This window comes from Trachemys scripta, chromosome 2 (assembly GCF_013100865.1).
Source record: "Trachemys scripta elegans isolate TJP31775 chromosome 2, CAS_Tse_1.0, whole genome shotgun sequence".
Taxonomy (NCBI): Eukaryota; Metazoa; Chordata; order Testudines; family Emydidae; genus Trachemys; species Trachemys scripta.
The window spans coordinates 168,023,711-168,045,497 of record NC_048299.1 but is presented as its reverse complement, the minus strand read 5'-3'; the positions used below and the strand labels follow the sequence as shown (position 1 = coordinate 168,045,497).

Below are 21,787 nucleotides of genomic sequence, written 5' to 3'. Positions count from 1 at the left end.
AAATAAAAAATACAGGAGCAGGTATAAATACATGAAAGGATGACCTAACACTTGGTAAAGCACCCCCATCCTTTCATGTATTTATAACTGCTCCTGTATTTTTCACTTCATACATCTGATGAAGTGGGTTCTAGTCCACAGAAGTTTATGTCCAAATAAATTTGTTAGTCTCTAAGGTGCCACAAGGACTCCTAATTTTTTAAGTGAAAATATTAACTCCCTGTTGCCAATGCTTGCAATTTTTATCACAACTTTTGCAATATTTTGTATTTTTCTTCTTAAACCTCCAGATGCTGGAGTCAAGTCATTCTGTGAAAATCTCAACTTTCATCTTGCAAAAAGGAAGTTTCTAAGGCTGATGGTTGCAAAGAAATCCTTGAAAACATGACCCAAGTCTACCTTAAAAGCTCACAAACCAGATGACAAAAAGAACACCGTTTTTAAAAAATAACAATCTCACAACTGTAAAGCAAATCTCATGATTCTTTCAGCCTGTTGTGATTCTTAAATGCTAGTGGCTGGCAAGGCTGCAAACACCAACACCAGATCCAAAAATGTTTAAACCTTGGGGGACAGGTAGGACAGGCCCTGAATGGGCTCTTCAGCAAGCAGCTTCTGACACAGATTATCTAGGTCAGGGGTAGGCAACCTGCGGCACACGAGCCGATTTTCAGTGGCACTCACACTGCCCGGGTCTTGGCCACCGGTCCAGGGGGCTCTGCATTTTATTTTAATTTTAAATGAAGCTTCTTAAACATTTTAAAAACCTTATTTACTTTATATACAACAATAGTTTAGTTATATATTATAGATTTATAGAAAGAGACCTTCTAAAAACGTTAAAATATATTACTGGCACCCGAAACCTTAAAGTAGAGTGAATAAATGAAGACTTAGCACACCACTTCTGAAAGGTTGCTGACTCCTGATCTAGATGATGGGCTACATTGTGCCTTACATGCCCAGCCCTGTGTGGGTTACTGCACCCAGCTACAGCATCCAAGTACCCCAACCCTGCTCTCCCAGCTCTGACCCCTCTGCCCCTATTTTATCCCATTTTGCACGTGGAGAGGGCCTCAGCAGCTTCGCCTGCTATTGCTGCGCATGCGCATCCTCTCGCTCACTAATTATACGGGTAGCAGGAGCTGAGGCTACACCGGAAACAGCTGCTCTGCATCTGGGAGGCGGCCGGAAGTAACCGCACTGCCCCACCTCTTCCTGCGCCTGCCTGCCTGGCCCCTCCCGCTGCGTGACGTGGGGGGAGGCGAGGTGGCTCCCGGCTGCTTCCTTATTGGCGGCTGCTGCGCGGCGCGTGGATTCGGGATGTCGGTTCCTCTGCGGCGGCTCCGCGAGACCCCGCGGCACCTGCTGGTGTGCGAGAAAAGCCACGTGCGCCATGAGCGCTCCCGGCACGCGGCGCACGTGCGGAGCCACGCCTACAACTGCCGCGTGAGTGCGGGGCGGTTGGTGGCTGTTGGGGTGCGCGAGCGAGCGGGAGGGGCCCCCTCACCACCTGGCTCGGTGTCTCCCTCCCAGCCCCGCTTCCGGGTTCCTGTCAGGAGCCGACTTCCTCGCTGCACCCTGCGAGCTGCCTGGCCCTTGGCTACAAACGTGCCCCGGTTTCACGGAGCAGACTTAGAAACCCCTCTGCTGGGGCAAGCCCCTGGTGTAGACGCGGCTCTGCTGCCACATCTGCGGTACAGGGACTGTAGGGCAGGCAACCTGAATTATAAGCGTAGGCCGACGTTAGGGGTTGTCCCCAGTTTGACCTGTTCAGTTGCAGAGTGGCAGCCGTGTTAGTCTGTATCAGCAAAAACAGCCAGGAGTCCTTGCGGCACCCCAGAGACTAACAAATTAAAGCTTATGCCCAAATAAATTTGTTAGTCTCTAAGGTGCCACGAGGGCGCCTTGTTTCTGCTCAGTTTGTAAGGCTGCTCGTGGGGCTGGTGCACTTGTCTAGTGTAGACAAGGGCTCAGGCCTGGCTTGCACTTAAAACTTAGGGTGGTACAGCTGTGGCACTCAGGAGTGAGAACAATCCCGAGCCTATAGCTACGCTGACCTAACCCCCCCATAGACACCGCTCGGAAGGTGCCCGTCAATCTCGCTCCTGTCCTGTGGGGAGGTGGAGTTCCTACACCAAAGGGAAAAACCCTCTCAGTTGGTGTTGGTTGTATTTATATTACAGGTTATGCTGGCCTAGTTCCAGTGACAACTATGCTGCTATAGTCTCTGTAATGTAGACATGGCCTTAGACTGAAATACTAACAACCCAAAATCTACCAAGTGGTGTACACGATGATCTCTTTTTCCCTTCCTCTTCCAAAAATAAAAAAAAAAATCTAAAATTAAAATAGATGAGCAACAGCCTCTTTTTTGTATAAAGGTTTGTATTGCCAATTTTTCCATGTACGTCCGCTCCATTGATTATTTCAGTTCAGCTCAGTTCTTGGGACAGTTCTTCACAGATAGATGAATAAAGTTGTGTGATCATTCCCCCCCCCCCTTTTTTTTTTCTTTGCAGAGTGCTGGATTTTTAAAGCAAAGGGGGGAAAAACTCCAAAACTTGATATATTTTCAATCCAGACATAGGCGTGCGCACGGGGTGTGCCTGTGCACACCCTAATGCAGGGCAGTCAGAGCTGTGGGGGGCGGGGCTGTGTGCTCTCTCCTGGGGCTGTGTGTATAGCTCCGCACTGAACCAGACGCTGCTAGGAGTCTGAGGGGGGTTGGACAAGGCGCGGGGGCAGTCGGGGGACAGGGAGCAGGGTGGTTTGGGCTGGGGTGCTCTCACTTCGGGGGCAGCTCCCCCCTCCCCAGCGTCCCTGCATGCAGGGAGAGTCTCGGTAGAGGCAACACTGCCCGCTGCCTCCCTCCCAGCACTGACCCGGTTCCCAGCCCATTGGCCAGGAACCCCAGCCAATGGGAGCTGTGGGGGGGTGGCGCTAGAGCTCCCAGACCGTGCCTCCCCAGCAGGGAGCTCCCCAGCTCCTCTTGCTCAGCCTGCCCCACCTCCTAGGACTGAGCCACCTGGGACCAGTGCAGGGGCCGGGTCGTTCTCGGTCAGCATGGGAGGGAGGGCTTGTCTGGGCCCCAGGCAAGAGGGTTATGAGGGGGGCAGGCCCCCTCCCACTCAGATTCCCCCACCAACCCCAGCTGTGACGCCGACTCAGCCCAGGCAAGGCAAATAGCCCCCGCCCAGCAGGCTGGTGAGTGTGGCTGGGGGGTAGGCAGGCGGGGGCGCTGGGTCTCTGGGGATGGTGCTGGGCAGTGGGGGTCTGTGTGCGGTATGCCTGGGCCCCAGGGGGAATGAAAACAGTCCAGGTCCCCCTCCTGCAGCATTCTTTGCTTCCTTGCAGAAAATGAAGGAGAAACAGGGGTTTGTGATTGGTAATGTTCATGGCATAGTTTGGGGGCATTACCCCCCAAATAGAGGTGAGGGGTGGGGGGCCACATGAGGTGCAAGGTCACGCCACTCCCCTCCCCACCATTTCTGTGAACACAGGGTTGCTGCAGCCCCGCTGAAAAAAAGGTGCTGCTCAGCTCCCTGGACTTTGCAGCTGGACACCACCTTCTGGGTCCTAGGGCTGGTTGAGCTCCCTTCTGTGTGCTGGGAGCCATCCTTCATTTTGTACAACAGTGAGTTGAGGTGCAGGGGGAAAGAAGAGAGGAGATGGAGCTGTGGGAAAGAGGTGTGGGATGGGAAGAGAAGGGAATGGGGGAAGTGGGGGCAGGGGGGAAGGAAGGTGGTGGGATGGGGAGGAGATGTAGCTGTGGGAAAGAGGCGTGGGATGGGGAAGAGAAGAGGATAGAGAAGGGGCGCAGGAGGAAAGAGGCAGTTTGGAAAGGAAGGGGGTGGGGTGCGGAGGAGATGGAACGGTGGGGAAGGGGCATGGGATGGAGAAGAGAAGGGGATAGGGGAAGTGGGGGCCCAGCGTGCAGATCCCCTTGGCAGCAGCTGGGGCTCCCCTGTTAAGCAGGCCCCTCAAACCCTCACTCTGACAAGCCCCACCTCCCCTGCATCTGTACCACCCTGATGAGCCACCCCCAGACACCCTCCCCACTGAGCCCCAACCACCTACACCAGACTCCCACCCAAATGAACCCCACCTCCCCTGCACCCAGACATCTCCCGCCCCTGCTGAGTTCCAACCACTTTCACTTGGTCCCCCCTGCAGACTCCCATTACCCCTACACCTGGAATCTCCCTGTACATCCAGATCCTTCACTGAGCTGCCTGCACCCAGACTGCCCCACACAGAACCCTCTTACCCCCGCCCAGCCAATCACCGCCTCCCCAGTGCTACACATGACCTTTGTTGACTTACATCAGTCATAGCACTCTTCCACCACTGTGCTCCAGCTTGGTTGGCGCTCTCTGCGCCCGCCCTGTAAGTGCCATCACGCCATTGGTCAAGAGGATGTCCAGGGGGTGGGATTTGATGGGGACTCTGTTCTGAGCTGTGGCGTGGTAAGGGGGCTGGGCCGGGTGGGTTGGATATGGGCCAGAGGGTCTTGGGGGCAGTCAGGGGACGGGGAGTGGTTGGATAGGCATGGGAGTCCTGGGGGTCTGTCTGGGGGTAGGGGTGTGGTTAAGGGTCGGAGCAGTCAGGGGACAGGTAGGGGGTAGGGTCCTAGGAATGGAGTTACAGTGGGGGGGGGGTCTCAGGAGGGGGCAGTAAGGGAACAAGGAGCGGGGGGGTTGGGGGTTTTGAGAAGGGCAGTCGGGGGCGGGAAGTAGGAGGGAGTGGATGGAGGCGGGGCTAGGGCAGGGTGGGGGTGGGGTTAGGGTGCAGCTCCCTAATGAAATGTGCTGCGCATGCCTATGAATCCAGAGCAAAACACTTTTTCGCCCATCTAGTTATAATTTGTCAGTAGGATTGTAGATCATATTTTTAATCTAATCATGTCCTTTTAAAGTATCATCTGGATGAAGTGATGATATATCAAGCTGGTAAAAACAAACAAAAATAATCTTATCACTTCTCTACTGGCACCTAAGGCTTTGAAATTAGTTATCCAGCAAGATAATGTTGAAGGGGAAAGGAAAAGAGGTCAGTGTTTACCAGCTGGTAGAATTTTGGTTGTTGGTATTTGAGTCTAAGGTCAGGTGTAAGCTCAGAAATTTGAATCTATCACCAACAGAAGTTGGTGCAATAAAATATATTACCTCACCCACTGGTTCTGTATAATTCTATGTATGCATTTCTGAGATGCTTCTTTAAAGGACATGCAGTTGCTTCTAGAATGTCTCTTACGCTGAGACTGTTAGTTTTAACGAAACTGGATCCATTATTGGTCTGCAAGTTGCTGTGTTTCAAAAACTCCAAAACTTGCATCATATTTAACAGCTATGTATGATGTATTGAACATGGTGTCAAAAACGGATAAACAAGCCAACAGCAGATAGGTATTGTGATGCTTTCTTGAGGTGGTCCAGAACTATAAGTCACCTGTTGTTCTTTCTGCCTTAGCAAAAGAAGGTTTGGTTGGTGTTATTCTGTGTGACAGTTCCCTGCCACCACAGTCTCCTGTTAGCTAGCCAAAAAAACTCCTTAGGATTCTGCCACCCAAGACTGTGCCTTGCAAATTAATCCTTGGTGTACTACAATTCTCAAACTCTCTAGAAGCATCTCTCTGCAGCATCCAGCCCCTGTCATTGGATGCTGACAGAACTACCAACTCTGCTGCCACCAAAGAGACAGACTACACACCTGCCTGCTGGTTCTGCTGAGGCTGCACACCTCTCTTTATTATAACAGCACTGAGATGAATTTATAATAAAACAAAAGTAAGTTTATTAAGACCAGAGATTTAAGTGAAATTAAGCAGAGATAATAGAAACAGAAAATGGTTAAAAATGAAACAAAAGTATAACATGTTTCTGAGCTATATATAACCTTGGCAGGCTCCATGCTTTGTCTAAAGCAGTTTTCTCACCTTCAGTTACTTCTCAGCATCATCAACCCATCTGGTTGGAGATCCACTGTTCATAGATGCAAAGAGCACTGACCTCTTTGTTCCCTCAGTTATGAGTAGCAATATGTCCTTTTGCTGCTTATATACCCCAAAGTTCATAGTCTTTGTCCCAAGAGTCAGGCTGACTCCCTGTGGTTCAGATTATGAGGTGTCCTCTGGTGTGTGCTGATGCCGTGCTATTGCCTCATCCTCTTGATAACTGGTGTTTTCCTTAGATGCAAATGAAAGGTCCATTGTCTCTGGCAACCCTGTGCTCAGTTTACATTATAGACACAGGCGAATCAACATTCCCTTTGTCTAGGACAAACATGATCAAATCTGCCCCCAGAACTTATTATAGAAACATATTTCCAGCACACATACATAATTCTTTATACTGCATCCATGCATCATCATGCAATGATATTAATGACTAGTGTGTCACCAGCTTTCATTTGATACTTCACACAACACTCTTTGCAGAAAATAACATGATAGCAATGTGGTAGATGTAATGAGTGTGTCATTGGAATTGGTATATTAGAATTGGAAAAGGTACAGAAAAGGGCAACAAAAATTATTAAGGGTATGGAACAGCTTCCATAGGAGGAGAGATTAAAAAGACTGGGACTTTTCAGCTTGGAAAAGAGACGACTAAGGGGGGATATGACAGAGGTCTATAAAATAATGACTGGTGTGGAGAAAGTAAATAAGGAAGTGTTATTTACTCCTCATAACACAAGAACTAGGGGTCACCAAATGAAATTAAGAGGCAGCAGGTTTAAAACAAACAAAAGGAAGTATTTCTTCACACAACGCACAGTAAAACTGTGGAGTCCTTGCCTGAGGGTGTTGTGAATGCCAAGACTATAACAGGGTTCAAAAAGGAACTAGATAAGTTCATGGAAGATAGATCCATCAATGGCTATTAGCCAGGATGGACAGGGATGTTGTCCTGAGCCTCTGTTTGCCTGAAGCTGGGAATGGGCAACGGAATGGATTGCTTGATGATTACCTGTTCATTCCCTCTGAAGCACCTGGCATTGGCCACTGTTGGAAGACAGGATACTGGGCTAGATGGACCTTTGGTCTGACCCAGTATAGCCGTTCTTTATGTCAGGCCTGATAGGAGTTACAGAACAGTGGACCCTCTCCCATTGGCACTGAGTGCCTCTTAGGGTCACAGTATAGATTTTAGACTTATTCGTGTGTAAGTTATTTGTAAATTAATCTTCCTGACTGCAGCGGTACCTAAAGCCCAGATCCTGCAAACTGCTGCACGCAGCCAGAACCCCATTGAAATCAGTGGAGCTCCATGTGGGTGTAAGGGTGCAGAATTGTGTCTGAAGTTTAAAGGTACCAATCCTACAAGTGACTCCTTGGGGGTGGACCCCATTGGTCACATAGAGCATTATCTGGAATGGGGCCTAAGATTGCATGCAAACATTTGTAACAAAAGATTGGAAAGAGAGAGCTTCTCTCTTAGAATCAAATTGAGTTGCATTTTGCAGCAGCAAGTAAGCAAATTGTAGTTGAGTTTACTAAGCCTCCTCTGGTTTGACTGCAAAATTAAATGGTCACTTGCCTTTCTGTCAAAGTTTAATAACTGCAGTTAAACCATCTGAATGTTGCTGAAAAACCCAAATCCACTCTGTCCCCTCCCTTGTCACCACAGACCCCTGTGCAACCCTCAGTGCCAACTAGTAGAGAGCACAACATACCATAAGTCACATCAGGCCTGACGCTCCCCAACATACTGTGGTCATAATCTGTATCTAAATGATGTTGTGTAAAGTATCATATGCAAACTGTTAACATGTTGGTCCTGAAAATCATTGCATGATATATGTACGGGGTGTGTACAAAGAGTTAGAAATGTGTGCTGAAAATGTGTTCTTAAAACATGTTTGGCAGGCAGCACATAAAGCCCAGCCAGCCCTAGACTAAGGAATGTGTTTTTACTTGTCTGGCCAGCTTGATCACAGAGGACAATGAAAAGTATATTTACATATAAGGTAAACAAAGCCATCAAACTAGCAAGTGGGGAGATGATCACTTAATGATCACGATGGGGGATGGAGTCTGTACCTTCCTGGCTCTTGAAACAGAGACAATGAACTTTGGGGTAATATAAGGGGGACAAAGAGAGATTAGAGTCATCTGTCATCAAGGGAATTTAGGGTTCAGTGTCCTCTGAGCCTATGAAAGCTCTCTTGGCCTAGAAGGCAAGAGTATCTGGAAACTGACTATAGATGAGAAACCTGCTTAGAAAAGGGAACTTGCTGAAATTGTTTGCCACAAGAAAGCATATTTTGTTTTGTTTCACTTGTAACCATACCTGTTTTTTTATTCTTATTTAATTATCACTTAAATTTGTTCTTTGTTAACAAACTTCTTCTTCTTTTATTACAAAACTATGTCAGTGCTGTGTATTAAATTGGAGAGTGAATCTTCAGCTAACCTAACAGACTGATATGCATGCGGTCTTTTTTGGAGGCAGCAAACTTAATAATTTCTGGGAATGTCCAGTGAGAGGGACTGGATTCGGCAAAGAGATGTCTCTGTGGAACTTGGGAATTGGGGTTCACTGGTTGTTACATGCAAAGGAAGTTTTGGACTGGCAGAATCCTGTAGCGTTTGCTGGTGAAGAAGAAAAGCTGGTGTGCCAGGCCTCTGACACATTACTTAGCAGCAGCAAAGCTCTTGCTTGCTGGGTCTGAGAGGGGGTAGCACAGTGGCTTATAGTTCTGGGTACCCCAACGGAAGCATCACACCCTGATTAGAAAATTAATGGATAAAACATTTTAACTGAGGCTCAGTGTCAGACATTCTCGGCAATACACTTCTCCCGAGTCTCACCCCCTCCCTTTTCCAAAGCACTACTTTTGTGTTAAGGTCTATCTCACTCTCATCCAAAGGGCAGCTCAATGCTGCCATGTCAGACTCCGCCTATTCCCAACTCCCCTGTATTCTATTCTGTATGGGTTCTTATACTATGTTCATCACCTTAGTAGCTGAGGACTAGATACACAAAGGTATGTAGACACCTAAATATCAGACTTTGGCACCTAAGTCCCAGTTTTAGGTTCTAATGCAATTCACAAAACTCCAGCTGAACCCTGTAGGCCCTTAAACTCACTCAGCACCTAAATTTTCAGGGTAAAAATTCCATAGCTACTTACGTTTCTGCCTCTGGGCCTGTGCACTGCTGCCTTGCTCTAACTATCTGGAATCCTGTCTCCTGCCTAAGCTCCAGAGCAATTTATGAACGGGGGAAGATAGGTGTTCACCTGCCTAACTTGCTGGTGGAGCTTGATCCAGTAGGTGTGATCAGAGACTATTCAAAATCTAGTGTTTGGTTATAACTTTTAGGCCAGTGGTTAGAGCACTCACCCAGGAGGTGGAAGACCCAGCGTCCAGTCCCCCTGCTCCATTGACTCTCTTTAATTATTTAGCTGCAGTGAAACAGCTTCAGCATGAGAGATTGAGGGAGCGCTGTATCAGATTATCCCATAGCTCAGTGGGTAGAGCACTTGCCTGAGGAGTGGGAGACCCCTTTTAAATCCTGGTAGATGGGGGGAATTTTAAACCTGGGTCTCCCTCATCCTGGGTGAGTGCTCTAACCACTGGTCACAAGAAAGACAGCAGCAGCACCTTCTTCTTTGATTGTCTTGTGTAGCATTGAGAGCTTGCCTCGTTCATTCTCATAAGAAACACATTAGGCCTTAATCTGCTTGAATTTGGGAGAATAGCCAAACTACATTGAATGCACCTGATCTCATCTGAGTTTTTATGGATCAAGTAGGCTTAATTTGAAGGGGCGGGGGGGAGTAAATCTGTGTCTTGCACCATGGAATGTATTCATTTTAAAAATGGACCAAATCCTACCCTGATTTCCATTCGTGCATGGGCATAACTAAGGACAGATTTAACCCATTATGTGGTAAATGCCCCAAATAGCAAAGGTAAAAAGCATTCAAAACAGATTTTAAACTAACCTTTATTTTGTCTTAAAACCATACCCTTTGCAAAACCATGCTGTGCAATAATATCCCTTTCTGTAGTGCTTTAAATGGCACTGTACTGTGTATGAACGATGCAAAATAGAGAACTGAGTCCTAACAATAAGGTTTAGTAATTGTGAAACTCAAGGGCATCTGGAGTGGGGCTATCTTAAAATTAGTTATGTGCTGAATTCGCCTCTTGCTATTTGGGGCACTCACCCATCTTCAGATACCTTTAACTCTTTAACTTTATGTGCTAATCTCTTTGAGGAGTTGAATTTTTGTTTGCTTATTTCTTTTCTTCAGCCCAGTTTTGTAATTTCGATTATCTATGTTTATATGTAAGATCTAATTTGCATTACAAATATGGTCTGAATAGGTGTCATTTTTGATCCCTGAATGTGGAATTCTTCCAGAAGCACTGAAAAGTGTTATCACAGACATTGGAGAGTATTATTTGGTGAAGAATTTATCCCTTCATGAATTGGTTACGCATGAATTTATCAATACATTCGTGAAGAAAGGTAAGGGGGAGCTAAAAATACATACAATGAATATGAATGAAACCGAATGTCTTGCCAGTGCTTCCTGGAATAGTAAAAAGTGCTTGTGATAACATCAGGTTTTGTTTTGTTTTGTTTTGTTTTCTGTGAGTTTTTTGTACTGTGACATTCTTGGCATTTGGAAGAGATGAACAAATAGAGAAGTCTGCATCACTCTTCTCTTCTCTCTGCTCCCTGGTAAATGGGCTATTATACCTGTTATAATGCAGAGGAGAAAGATTAGTGGTAGAAGAAATGGTGGAGAATGGACAGAAAATGTGGGGAGAGAGCAAGGTCACTGTGGTTTTTTTAAAAATTGAATTTCCATATTTTTTTTAAGGGTGGGAGAACTAAATAAAGGGAATCCTGTAGTACACTCAGATCAGTTTATTCTCTTCCTCGTTAGAGTTTTTGGACAAATGCCTGAAAATGTACACTGCTCCTGACAACGTTTACCTTTACAACAGCTTTCCCCACATAATTCTTAACAGGAATGATCTCATAAACCACTAGCTAGAGAGTAAAGCGTTAAACATTTGAAAGCAATAATTCCAAGATTTCAGAATGATATTTTTTGGATTCTAGCTCTAGAGGGCTTGAGGTAACAGTTAGTTATTTAGGGTGTGTCTACAGTGCAAAAAAAAAGTGTTCTTAACTTGGATTAGCCAACTGCAATAGCTAATTTGTGTGAAAATAGCAGTGAAGACACAGCATCTTGGCTTTTACTCAGGTTAGCAGCTCAAATTAAAATCTATAGGAAGAGGAGCCTAACTGCTAACCCAATTTAAAAGCCAAGTTGCTGTATCTTCACTGATATTTTAACACAAGTTAGCTACCACAGGGTAACTAATCCAAGTTAACACACCTTTTTTGTAGTGTAGACATACACTATGGTAGTGTTTTTCAAACCATGGGTTGCGACCCAGTACTGGGTCACGGCATGTAAGGCACCACTGGGACATTAAAAATCCCATTGGTGGTGCTGCCCAGCTAAGGCAGGCTAGTGCCTACCTTTTCCGACACCGCACTGCACCCCAGAAGCAGCCAGCAGCGGGTTCATCTTCTAGGAAGGGGGGCCACGGGGCTCTGCATGCTGCCCCAACCCCGAGCACTGGCTCTGTACTCCCATTGGCCAGAAACCAGCCAATGGTAGCTGAGGGGGAAGGTGGGATAGGTGCCTGCGGGCAAGAATCGGTCGAAGCCGCTTGCGTGCCTCTGCCTAGGAGCCAGACCTGTTGGTGGCCGCTTCCAAGGCACAGCGCAGTCCGCGGTGCCAGGACAGGTGGAAAGCCTGCCTCTGCACCCCAGCTACGCTGCTGACTGGGAGCTGCCAGAGGTAAGCCCGCGCCCCAACCCCACGCCCCAATCCCCTGCCCCAGCCCTGAGGCGCCCCAGCCCTACCTCAGCCCCCACACACTCACCCAGAGCCCCTTCCTGCACCCCCAGCCCTGAGCCCTGACCCCTTCCGGTGCCCCAACCCCCTGCCCTGGGTTGCGCGCATCAACAATTTTCTTCAACTGGGTCCCCAGAAAAAAAGGTTGAAAACCATTGCACTAAGGTACAGCAAGCATTGAAATGTGTTTGTACATGGGTGAAAGGGAGAAGCAAGATGTTAAAATCAAAAGTCTTATTAAGGTTTGTGATCTCAATAGGTGAACATGTGTAAGGCCTGTGGCATTCTTTACAGGAATGGAATGAGGGAAGGTTAGCCCTGGTGCTCTAGCTCAGTTCCATTTGAGTAATTACAGTCTGCCTACCTGAATTCTCCTTGCACTTTCAATTGGGTATGATTTATGCTCTGCTTTATGTCCTGAACTGTAGTGATGTGTTGCTGTTGTTTAATCGCAGCTATCTTCCAGCCTAGAGGTAACTGCATTTCAGATATTAGTGACGTGATTCTTCTCCATATAGTTTGTAATCATCTTGTGAAGTTCTGGGTCTTTCGTTAAATGTCATTATAGAGATAGTAATTATGAATAAAATCTGTGAGTTCCAAAGAGGGCATGTAAATCTGCACATAGAAATGGTTTCTCCCTCTGGTCTTTCTTCCATCTTGAACATTAAAAATGGAACAATGTGTCTCCTGCTTTTATATTTAACACTCTGAAGAAAAGGCATGTTGATGGCAGACATCCAGGGACATCCACCACTTTGTTGATGTCAAAAAGTTCCCTATCACTGAGGACTCAATCGTGAGGCAAAGGATTTTTTCAAATGAGCTGTTTTAAAAGGAAAGTAGTTGTCCCTCCATTAAGGATTAATTACTTGCTAAATTTAGGACCCTCTTTCTTACTGCTCTTATTCTCTTGAATAGTACTTGTGCCAACAGTTCCTATTCAAGCAATGGGACCACTCATGTGCCAAGATTACAGGACTGGGCTCTTGATTTTAGAAGATGAAGGTGGTTGTGGGATATGACTGAACAAAAATGTCCACAATAACAACAGCGTCCTCTCTGTTTTTCAATGTGACCCAATATCTGAAAAATGGTTGGACCAATTTTTTTTCTAATTTGGTGAAAAGAATCACTTCCAGGGTGAAATAAAGTGTTTCAATTTTGGGCCTGGAATGAATTTCATCTGGGTTATAAAACCTGAAAATGTCACTGTCAGATTTGTAGAGGTAACATGAAAGTACCATAGTGGGAGAAGGCTAGTTAGTTGAAGTGCAGAAATCAAGCAGGATCTAAACAGCAACTGACTGATTTATTTATCTTGAGATGAGTCTAACTTAAATATTGCCAGTATATCTTTTGCGAACTGTATAACCTCAGATTGTACTGTTCCTTTGTGTTAAAGGTTCATGCTATGCTCTTACATACAACACAAAAATTGATCAAGATAATTCTGCTGCTCTACTACCCACTGGTATGAATTCATACTATTCATTATACATAGACATTGACTAATGCCTTTGATTGTTTTGTTTTTACTTGGGTTTTTGAAAGGGGTACTGTCAACTGGAAAAATCATGAGTACATTTCTTTACCTATATTTACTAGTAATTATTAAAATGAAATATTAAAAAAATGAAAGTTACTCTTTGTTGTTAATGCTCACAATTTATTTCATTTCTTACATCATGGAAAGTAAACTCAATTAAGTCAGTTTCACTTTTACTTATTTCAAATGGTCAGTGCTGCAAACCTTGGGTTGCTAATGTTGTAGAGGAATGTTTGTGTAAAAACTGTTTTCATTGGAATTAAAAAACAAGCATTTCTGTTGGTCTGAAACTTTATTGAAGGCTGCTTTTTACAAACTCTAAAATCTAAACCATTTTAAGTTGACGCTGCCCCCTTAAAAATATGGGTCAGGTGGTTTTAGTATATTTAGTTCTTAAAAGTACTGACTAATACTTCTCTCAAAGTATAATTAAGCATTTCACACATGAGAGTAATGGAGAGCTTTGTTTTGATTCACTGTTTTCCAAACGTCTTGAGATTTCAACATATTACACAATACATATTACAGCAATTACAGTAAAAATGTAAATCTTTTCATATCCTTTTATTTTTGGTCTCATTTGCTAATTGTCATAACCCAGTTGCCCCCCCCCCCCTCCAAAAAAAAGCAAGTGTTTGGCAGAGCACAAGTAAACTGAAATTCTTCATGTAAGCTCTTTGCGGCAGGGATATCATCTTTTGTATGTATATACAGCCACTAACCCAATGGAAATCTGATCCTGATTGTGGTCTCTGGGTGCTAGCAATGTGTAAATCTTTCAAAATAATATTCACAGCCATTCTGGAGTCCATGATTTACGCACTGGGTGATATCACAGTTCAGTCCTTTTTGACACTCATTATTATTATTTTGTGGTAGTGTCCAAAGACCCCAGTCAGGATCAAGGGCTCCATTGTGCTAAATGCTGTAGTGGCAAAGGATGTCGCCGTGAATGCACCAAAGTGTTTTCAATCTAAGCTGCAAACCTTCAGACACTTAAGTATGTGCTTAACTTTACTCACCTGAGTAGGCCCATTGAAGTCAAAAGTTTAAAGCCACAGCAGTAGCTTCAAGCATATGCGAGTGTTTGCAGAATCAGGGCCTAACTCAACACAAGATTCAACAAATGAATATAACAAACACTAGGGAATAGCTGGGAGGAGGGAAGATATGGGTGACAGAAGTAACATGGCAAAGTTATATAGGGTAATTGCACAACTCAGGAATTATGTTATTTAGGGTTCATTCATGCTAATTCATAAGACATATTTTGACAACCAACAATAATCTACTGTTAAGATTTTCCTGGGTGTCTCTTTGTGATCCATTAAGCTGAAACTGAAGGAGCCTGGATTACATTACTAACACCTAGTGATCCAGGTTTAACTTTATGCAGCATGAGACTCTCAAAGATTTTAAAGGGAGCTATGGAAGAGATAACTGGTACTAACAAAAATCCTTTCTGTTCATAGGAAAACTAATTATATCAGTAGACAAGGACACATATGAGGAGCTTGGACTACAAGGTCGTCCATCTCAGTATTCTGGTAAAAAAGTCATGAGATATAGTAAGTATTGTTTACACTAACAGCACCTATTCTAATAATAATATCCATTTATAAAGTGTCTTAATAGGACACCAAACTATCTCAGTTTAAGCTTTGATTCCTCTAAATTTGGTTAATCTCTGGGATGTTTTCTCCCTGTGTACACACACTATACACGTATTGAGAGAAATATGTAAACTACACAAGTAACAAAAAGAGCACAAATAGAACATATACATTTAATATTTTGTTGATATTGTAAGAACTTAATTTTTGCATTTCTTGATTTATTTTTAATTATATATCCCTTTTATTGCAATAATGTAGGATGTGAGCATTTTTGCATTTTATATATTGTATGCAATCTCTGTATCTTCACAGCAGAAAAACAAAAAACCTTAATCTTTTTTTAAATGAAAGCTTACACCTTGCAGAATGCTGCAGAAACTGCAAAGAAAAAACTAAATTTGAGAGACCCCCTTTGTTGAGAGAGAGAGAGAGAGGATTTTGTGCTGTTTGTTTGAGACACTTAAAATCTTTCTCAGGCAAATTGTCCTTTCAGTAGCCTCCGTGCCTTGCACACTGTAAAGAAAATTTGCAGTTCTTGGCAGATATCCTGTGGACATGCTTATGGCTGATTTTTTTACAAATCACTAACTCTTTTAGTTCATATCCTCCCCCCACAAACCTATAAGGGCCGTACATACTGAAAGCTAATTACAAGCAAAGATGAACTTTCAGAGTTCTGTTGGCTTTAAGTTATCTGAATAAAAACAACTGGTAGCAAAATAGGACATAATGCTAATTCATCAAACTTAAAAATGGCTCAATAAAATTTCTTCAGGTTTTTTTTTTTTTTTTTTATTCATCTTTGAACTGGGACCAATGGGTGTGGGAAAACAGGCTCATAATGGAAACCGTGCTGAAGCCATAAGTATGGCTTTTCTTGGTACTGTAAGCTACAGCTTTTTTCTTAAATACCAATGGTCTGTTGCCAGTATTTTTTTTTTAAAGCCACTATTTTGGCATGACAGCCCCCCTTTTCTCATTTCCCTCACAAAATTGAGCTGCTCATTGCTGGTTTTTAGAAAGCAGTTAACTTAAAAACAAACAAACAAAAAAACCACCAAACAAACAAAATCCCACAACTTTCCCTTGATTTCTGCACAGTGAAGCTGAGACACAACAGAGAAGTTAACAAAATGCAGCAGTTGTAACGTCTTCTACATCAGAATAAAGAGAGAAAAATCTTCATTTGCAAAATGGAGAGCAACAGCTATATGACTAAGATTTTGAGAGAATGCTACAAGGCGTGGAGGGTTAACTTAAAAGGAAAAACAAAGCGTCTCCATAAAAAAGTAGTTGACAAAGTCTTCTAGTACTCTGATAATTCTTATAGAATCTGAATATTAAAGCTGAGCTCAGTTGAGTAAAATTTGCCCTTTCATCTTTTACAGTTGTTACCATTGACTTGACTGACTCGGCCTTTGATCCTGATAGTAAGAAACATAAAAGAGTGCTTTGGGCCTTGAAAGAGAAGAAACCTTTAGAATTTGATTTCCTGCTGTCCTGGTATAACACAGGTAATAAGAATGAACTGTAATATTAGAAGAATATTCAAATATTACTATGGATGACATAAAATTAGATGGGTGAGGTAATATCTTTTATTGGACCAACTTCTGCTGGTGAAAGAAACAAGCTTTTGAGCTTGCAAAGAGCTCTTCCTCAGGTCTGGGCTGTGTGAAGAGTTCTGTAAGCTAGAAAGCTTGTCTGTCTCACCAACAGAAGTTGGTCCAGTAAAAGATATTACCTCACCCAACTCGTCTCTCTAATATCCTGGGACCAACATGGCTGCAACAACAATGCATACACCAATAATTAGAAATCATTCTTATTTGGGTTGTAAACTTGTAATATAGTGACATTTTGTTACTTAAAGAACAAACTCTTGTTGATGGCACCTCAAAGGTGCAGTGACATGAAGTAAAATTGATCAGGAAGAAAACTGCAATTGCTGTTTGATTTTGAAATTAACGTACAACCATTGTATGTCCTGTTCTTGGGCCTTTTGTAAGGCTGGTTAAAAAATTTCCATTGAAACTATTTTTTTTTTTTTTTTTTTTTTTTTATTTTTTTTTTTTTGTTTTTTTTCTTCATCAAAAAAAAAACATTTTGATTTGGAAGTGCTGCAGTGGTGCCTCATGGGAATTGTAGTTTGTTTGCCTCATGTCCCCGTTTTCCTCTATAGGCCAGGCTCCTTGGCCTGGCTTCGTCTATCATGATCCACTGCCTCCCCTCTCCAAAAGGGGAAACTGTGGTACATTATAGGAGTTGTCCAACATCAACCAGGAAGCCTGGCCTATAAAGGAGCACAAGGCACTGCAGCAGTATTTCCAAGTCAAAAAGGTTTGGTTTTCCACATAAATGTTTTATGTTTTGAATTTTTGCTGAAAAATTGAAATTTTCCATGGGGAAAAGTGACCATTTTTCAAGCAGCTCTATGCTGTTCTTCTGACATGCAGAGTACAAGCTCTCTTTTTGGTGGCCTATATAGAACATCTCTTCAGGAACAGCCTGCCAACGTCTTTTTCAGAAGGAGACTTAGTATTGTTTTTCTCCTTTCATCCAATGATTTCAAAGTGTAGGCAGGGACATTATAAAAATTGCTTTTTACCAATTGGATATCTTGTTTTTGAGTCTGTTAATATATCTTGAAGAGATGGTGTGGGAGAAAAGAGGACAGACTCAAAACATAATGCTAGTGATAAACTATATTCAGGTGATGATGTTCTATTTGTAATAAACTGTCATCTAAGCCTCCAAATCTGGTTAACGTTTCAGTGGGATGATCAGATTCTCCATTTGCATTCTTATAGAGAAAGAACAAGTGGAAAAGCATAATTTTTCCTTTCCTGTGGCTATTTATTCGGAAACATTAAACAAACACTCATCCTTGAAGATGTTCTGTAATACATGAGTTTAATTTTTATTTTGCCTTAACTGTTGCTAATGACAAATTGAACTATACAAATATGGCTCAATAAGGTTTCTGAGCTTGCTGGATCTGAAACTGTACTTCATTTCCAAGAAAAGAGGAGAAGATATAAAATCTAGGGCTCTGGCTTAGGTAGATAAATAGCATGTAAGCAGTTTTAATTTCAATTCATCATATAGAGCATCTCACACATCTTTTCTTTACAGATGCATGTAAAGGTTTCAGTTTAGTTTGATACTAAGTGTTCCTTTGTTGTTGCAGTTTTATAACAACTTTTTGTGGTCTGTGTTGTTAGGTGCAGAAGGATCAACACTGATGTCATACTTTTCCAAAAACCAAATACAAGCCCATCAGCCAAAAACAACATTCAGCACATTAAGAAATTTGCAGTGTCCAGTGTTCCATAGTAATGAACTGCAAGGAAAGCTGGAAGAGTCATGCAGTGCACAGGAACTGTTTGAATGGCTAGGTGCCGTTTGCAACAAAGTTGGTTTGTAAGTGTCTGAACTTGCCTTCATCTTAAATATTTTTTAAAAAACATAAGCCATAATTTACTGCCTTTGATGCCTGACAGGAGGCACTTCAGTCTTTAGGTACCTTAAATAAGTGACTTGATTTTTCACAGATGCTCAGCACTTCCGAAAAGCGGACCATTTATTTAGAGGCCTAAATATGTATTTAGGTGCTTCATGGTTGATGCACAACTCTGAAAATGGTAGCGTTGGTATAGATAATTTGCAGTGTACCTCATCCAGATTATTTCTGTTTTCAGAGACAACAAGTCATTTAGCTTCTTATCAACCTATTGCTGTCCTCAGCCCAGCACAGTAGTGGAGCAAGCCTATTTGTGCACAATCACTGGCTTTATAGTCCCAGAGAAGATAATTCAGTTATTGGAACAGCTATGGTAAGGGCGATCAGAGGTACATTATTATAACATATTTACAATTTTAATACTTTTCCCCTTCAAAGTGTTTTACAAAGACTAATCTTCAGCACCCCCAGAGGTGAGTAAAGGATATCCTCCCCAATTTACAAATAGGGAAACTGAAGCAAAGAGGTTAAGGCCACAATTATCAACAGTGACAACTGATTTTGAATACCTCAGCTTTGGGGGACCCAACTTTGAGATATTCTAGTCTTGTTGTTGTTTGGTTTTTTTAGTGTTAAGCAGCCACAGCTCTCGCTGAAGTTATGGCAGCTGTGGGAGCTCAGCATTTTTGAAAATCAGGCCCACTGTATGTCATATTGGACAAGTCACAGCCAAATTTTCAACTCCTAAAGCAAGTCACACTGAGCTTTGATTAAAACACAGATGTTCTGGCTCCCAGTCTTAAGACCACTGGACAAAGCATGGTCTTTATTAATATTAGTTTATGATTTGTAGTCTGGTTCCCTTCTGGTTGCTGAAATACTAATCCACAAAAAGAGTCCGTTCACCAGATTTTCTTTCCATATGTTTTCCACTCTGACATTGGATTGTTCTATTATCCTAGTCACAAATAATGCCAATTCCCTGCAAGATGGTGGCTGCCAGAGGCGGCTCAGAAAAGCTAGTTTTATTAAAAACAACAAGTATTTCTAATTAAAATACAGCTCAGTTACATGTGTCAAAGTACATAATACAATATAAATCTTCAGGGGTGAAGTTCTTCATTGTGAAATGCCATTTGGTCCCATTTCTTTTGTTTTTTGTTCAGTTTTACATAAACAGTTAACATTAAAATATTTAAACTGAGCAGTCTCATAAATATTTTAATTTAAGGCAGTATTAAGGGTCTGAAGGAATGCTAGTGTCTCAGCAGGAAAACTACAACCCTTTGTGCTCTCCGTATGTACCTTCTAAAATGATGTGACAGCAGTTGGAATTTCTCATTACACTACTGGGTGTCCCACATTTCAGTAAAAAGTGATTTTTAACTCCTTTAGTTATACATTTCAATTAAGTAGTTAGGTCTCTAATTCCATTCTGGTGTACTTCAACATAACTTATTGTTCCATTCTAATTAGCAGTTAATGTATTTTTCTTTTCCAGTTGCTATTTTGATGAACCAAAATTGGCGCAGTGGGTGACCTTAACCGTACATGGCTTTGCAGACAGCCCTGTTTCCTGGAGAGAAAGTGAACATGGTTTCCAAAAGGGAGGAGAGAACTTATACAATTTTGTTGTTTTTAGGAACCTGGACTATTGGCTTCAAATGGCTGTTGGAGCAAATGATGATTGCCCACCTTAAAAGTTCTGCCTATAGGAAAGTTTCTTAAAAAGAATTATCTGAGATGTGCTTACAAAAATATCAGACAATTAATTAGCCATTGAAAGGATCTATGTATATAGGAAGTTTTTCATGTTAGCATCGTATTGCTTCCACGTGACAACTGGAGAAGTCTTGTTTACTGGAATGTGTATTTTTGTCATATCTATTTTTAATAAAAAGTGAAACATCTGTTCCTTAGAAATCTTGTTACATATTCTACAAATGTGTAATCTTGACAAAATGATAAATGGTTTTCTAAATCATGGCCTTCTGTGTTAAAAACAACAACAAACAAACAGCACACCCTCCACTAATCAGATACCAGGAACAGAAATTCTACCTTCCAACACAGAAAGAAATTAAAGCAGCAACAAGGGGTCTGCAGTCTGGGAAAGTTCTTAGCTCCTATAAATATTGAATATGGCTGGTTCACTTGACAGAAGCTTTATTGGATGTTTTATTTTGTTATGCATGCAAACTGCTGCAGTTATTGGATAAGTCTACCATGACCCTGCTTTATAAGTCTTTGTTTAGGACTAGGTGATGCCACGTTTCAACTTTCACCTGTTTCTGTCGTCACAAAAGATTGAATTTTTCTTTAGTAGGAAAGTGTTTGTTTTTTCCCTGCCCCCTCCTTTAAGTCAAGTGGCTAAAGGGATTTGGCTCAGGCCTTGCTGGAAAATTCATCTTCAGCAAGAGATCAAGCATAAAGGCTTAAGGGTAAGAGTTAGATCTTCTTGGAGAGTTACAAGCATTTGAAAACCAATGCTTAGCAGGGAAAGTGTTTTGTAACTAGCTAGGAAGGCTGCTACCAAACCCTGCTCTGCTATACCTCTCAGAATTATTTCTTTCCAGTAACTGCCCCCAGTGTGCTAATTATTTTCTAAACAAAAGAAAGGAATAGTCCCAGCCCTGAAGAGCTCTTACTGTGTTCAAAAATAAAATGGACAAAGGAAGCAATACAATGTCTAGAGACAAGGTGGCTAAATATATAAATGTTAATGACTCAAACTCTCCATTAGCCATCAACTAGTTTCTATAGGCATAACACCAGAGGTGGATCTTCAGGAAGGAGCTGAATGGAGAAGGAAGTGGCTTTGCAGCTGATCTCAGGAGGGGAGGTGGGCATAGCTGTCAATCAGGTGGACCAGACTAGCAATGCAGAACAAGGATGGATAAGCAGTGCAAGCAGCATTATGTAGAGCTTACAATGGAAGGACAACAACCTTAGAAGCTCAGACCTGCTAACTGCGCTGATCTTCTACATAGACTCTGGGTTTTCAGACTCTTTTATGGTCTGCAGGAAAATTCCCTTCAGATTAGCCACTAGTTCTCCATACCGTTTAGCTGTGTAAACAAAGGACTGGGAGCACTACCAGAGCTCAGCCCTTTGGGCAGAGAGCCACTAGGGTGCGGCTAATTCCTACGGGCTCTGCAGCTCCCCACCCGCTCTCTAGCCATTCTTACCACTCACTAGTGAAGATACTAGCACTGCTTACCCCACACCAATCCCTCTCTGTGCTGCTGTAGTTGCCTTCCCATA

At 42.8% G+C, this 21,787-nt stretch overlaps 1 protein-coding gene across 1 annotated transcript; it reads left to right on the top strand.

Moving 5' to 3' along the window:
* Nucleotides 1–870: 870 nt before the first annotated feature.
* Nucleotides 871–20,507, top strand: RPP40 (ribonuclease P/MRP subunit p40). Its single transcript, XM_034762255.1, has 8 exons — nucleotides 871–1,449; nucleotides 10,340–10,484; nucleotides 13,301–13,369; nucleotides 14,917–15,012; nucleotides 16,449–16,574; nucleotides 18,285–18,483; nucleotides 18,762–18,896; nucleotides 20,025–20,507. The coding sequence occupies exons 1-8, from the start codon at nucleotides 1,324–1,326 to the stop codon at nucleotides 20,221–20,223; spliced, it is 1,095 nt and encodes a 364-aa protein (XP_034618146.1). The 5' UTR covers nucleotides 871–1,323; the 3' UTR covers nucleotides 20,224–20,507.
* Nucleotides 20,508–21,787: the final 1,280 nt, after the last annotated feature.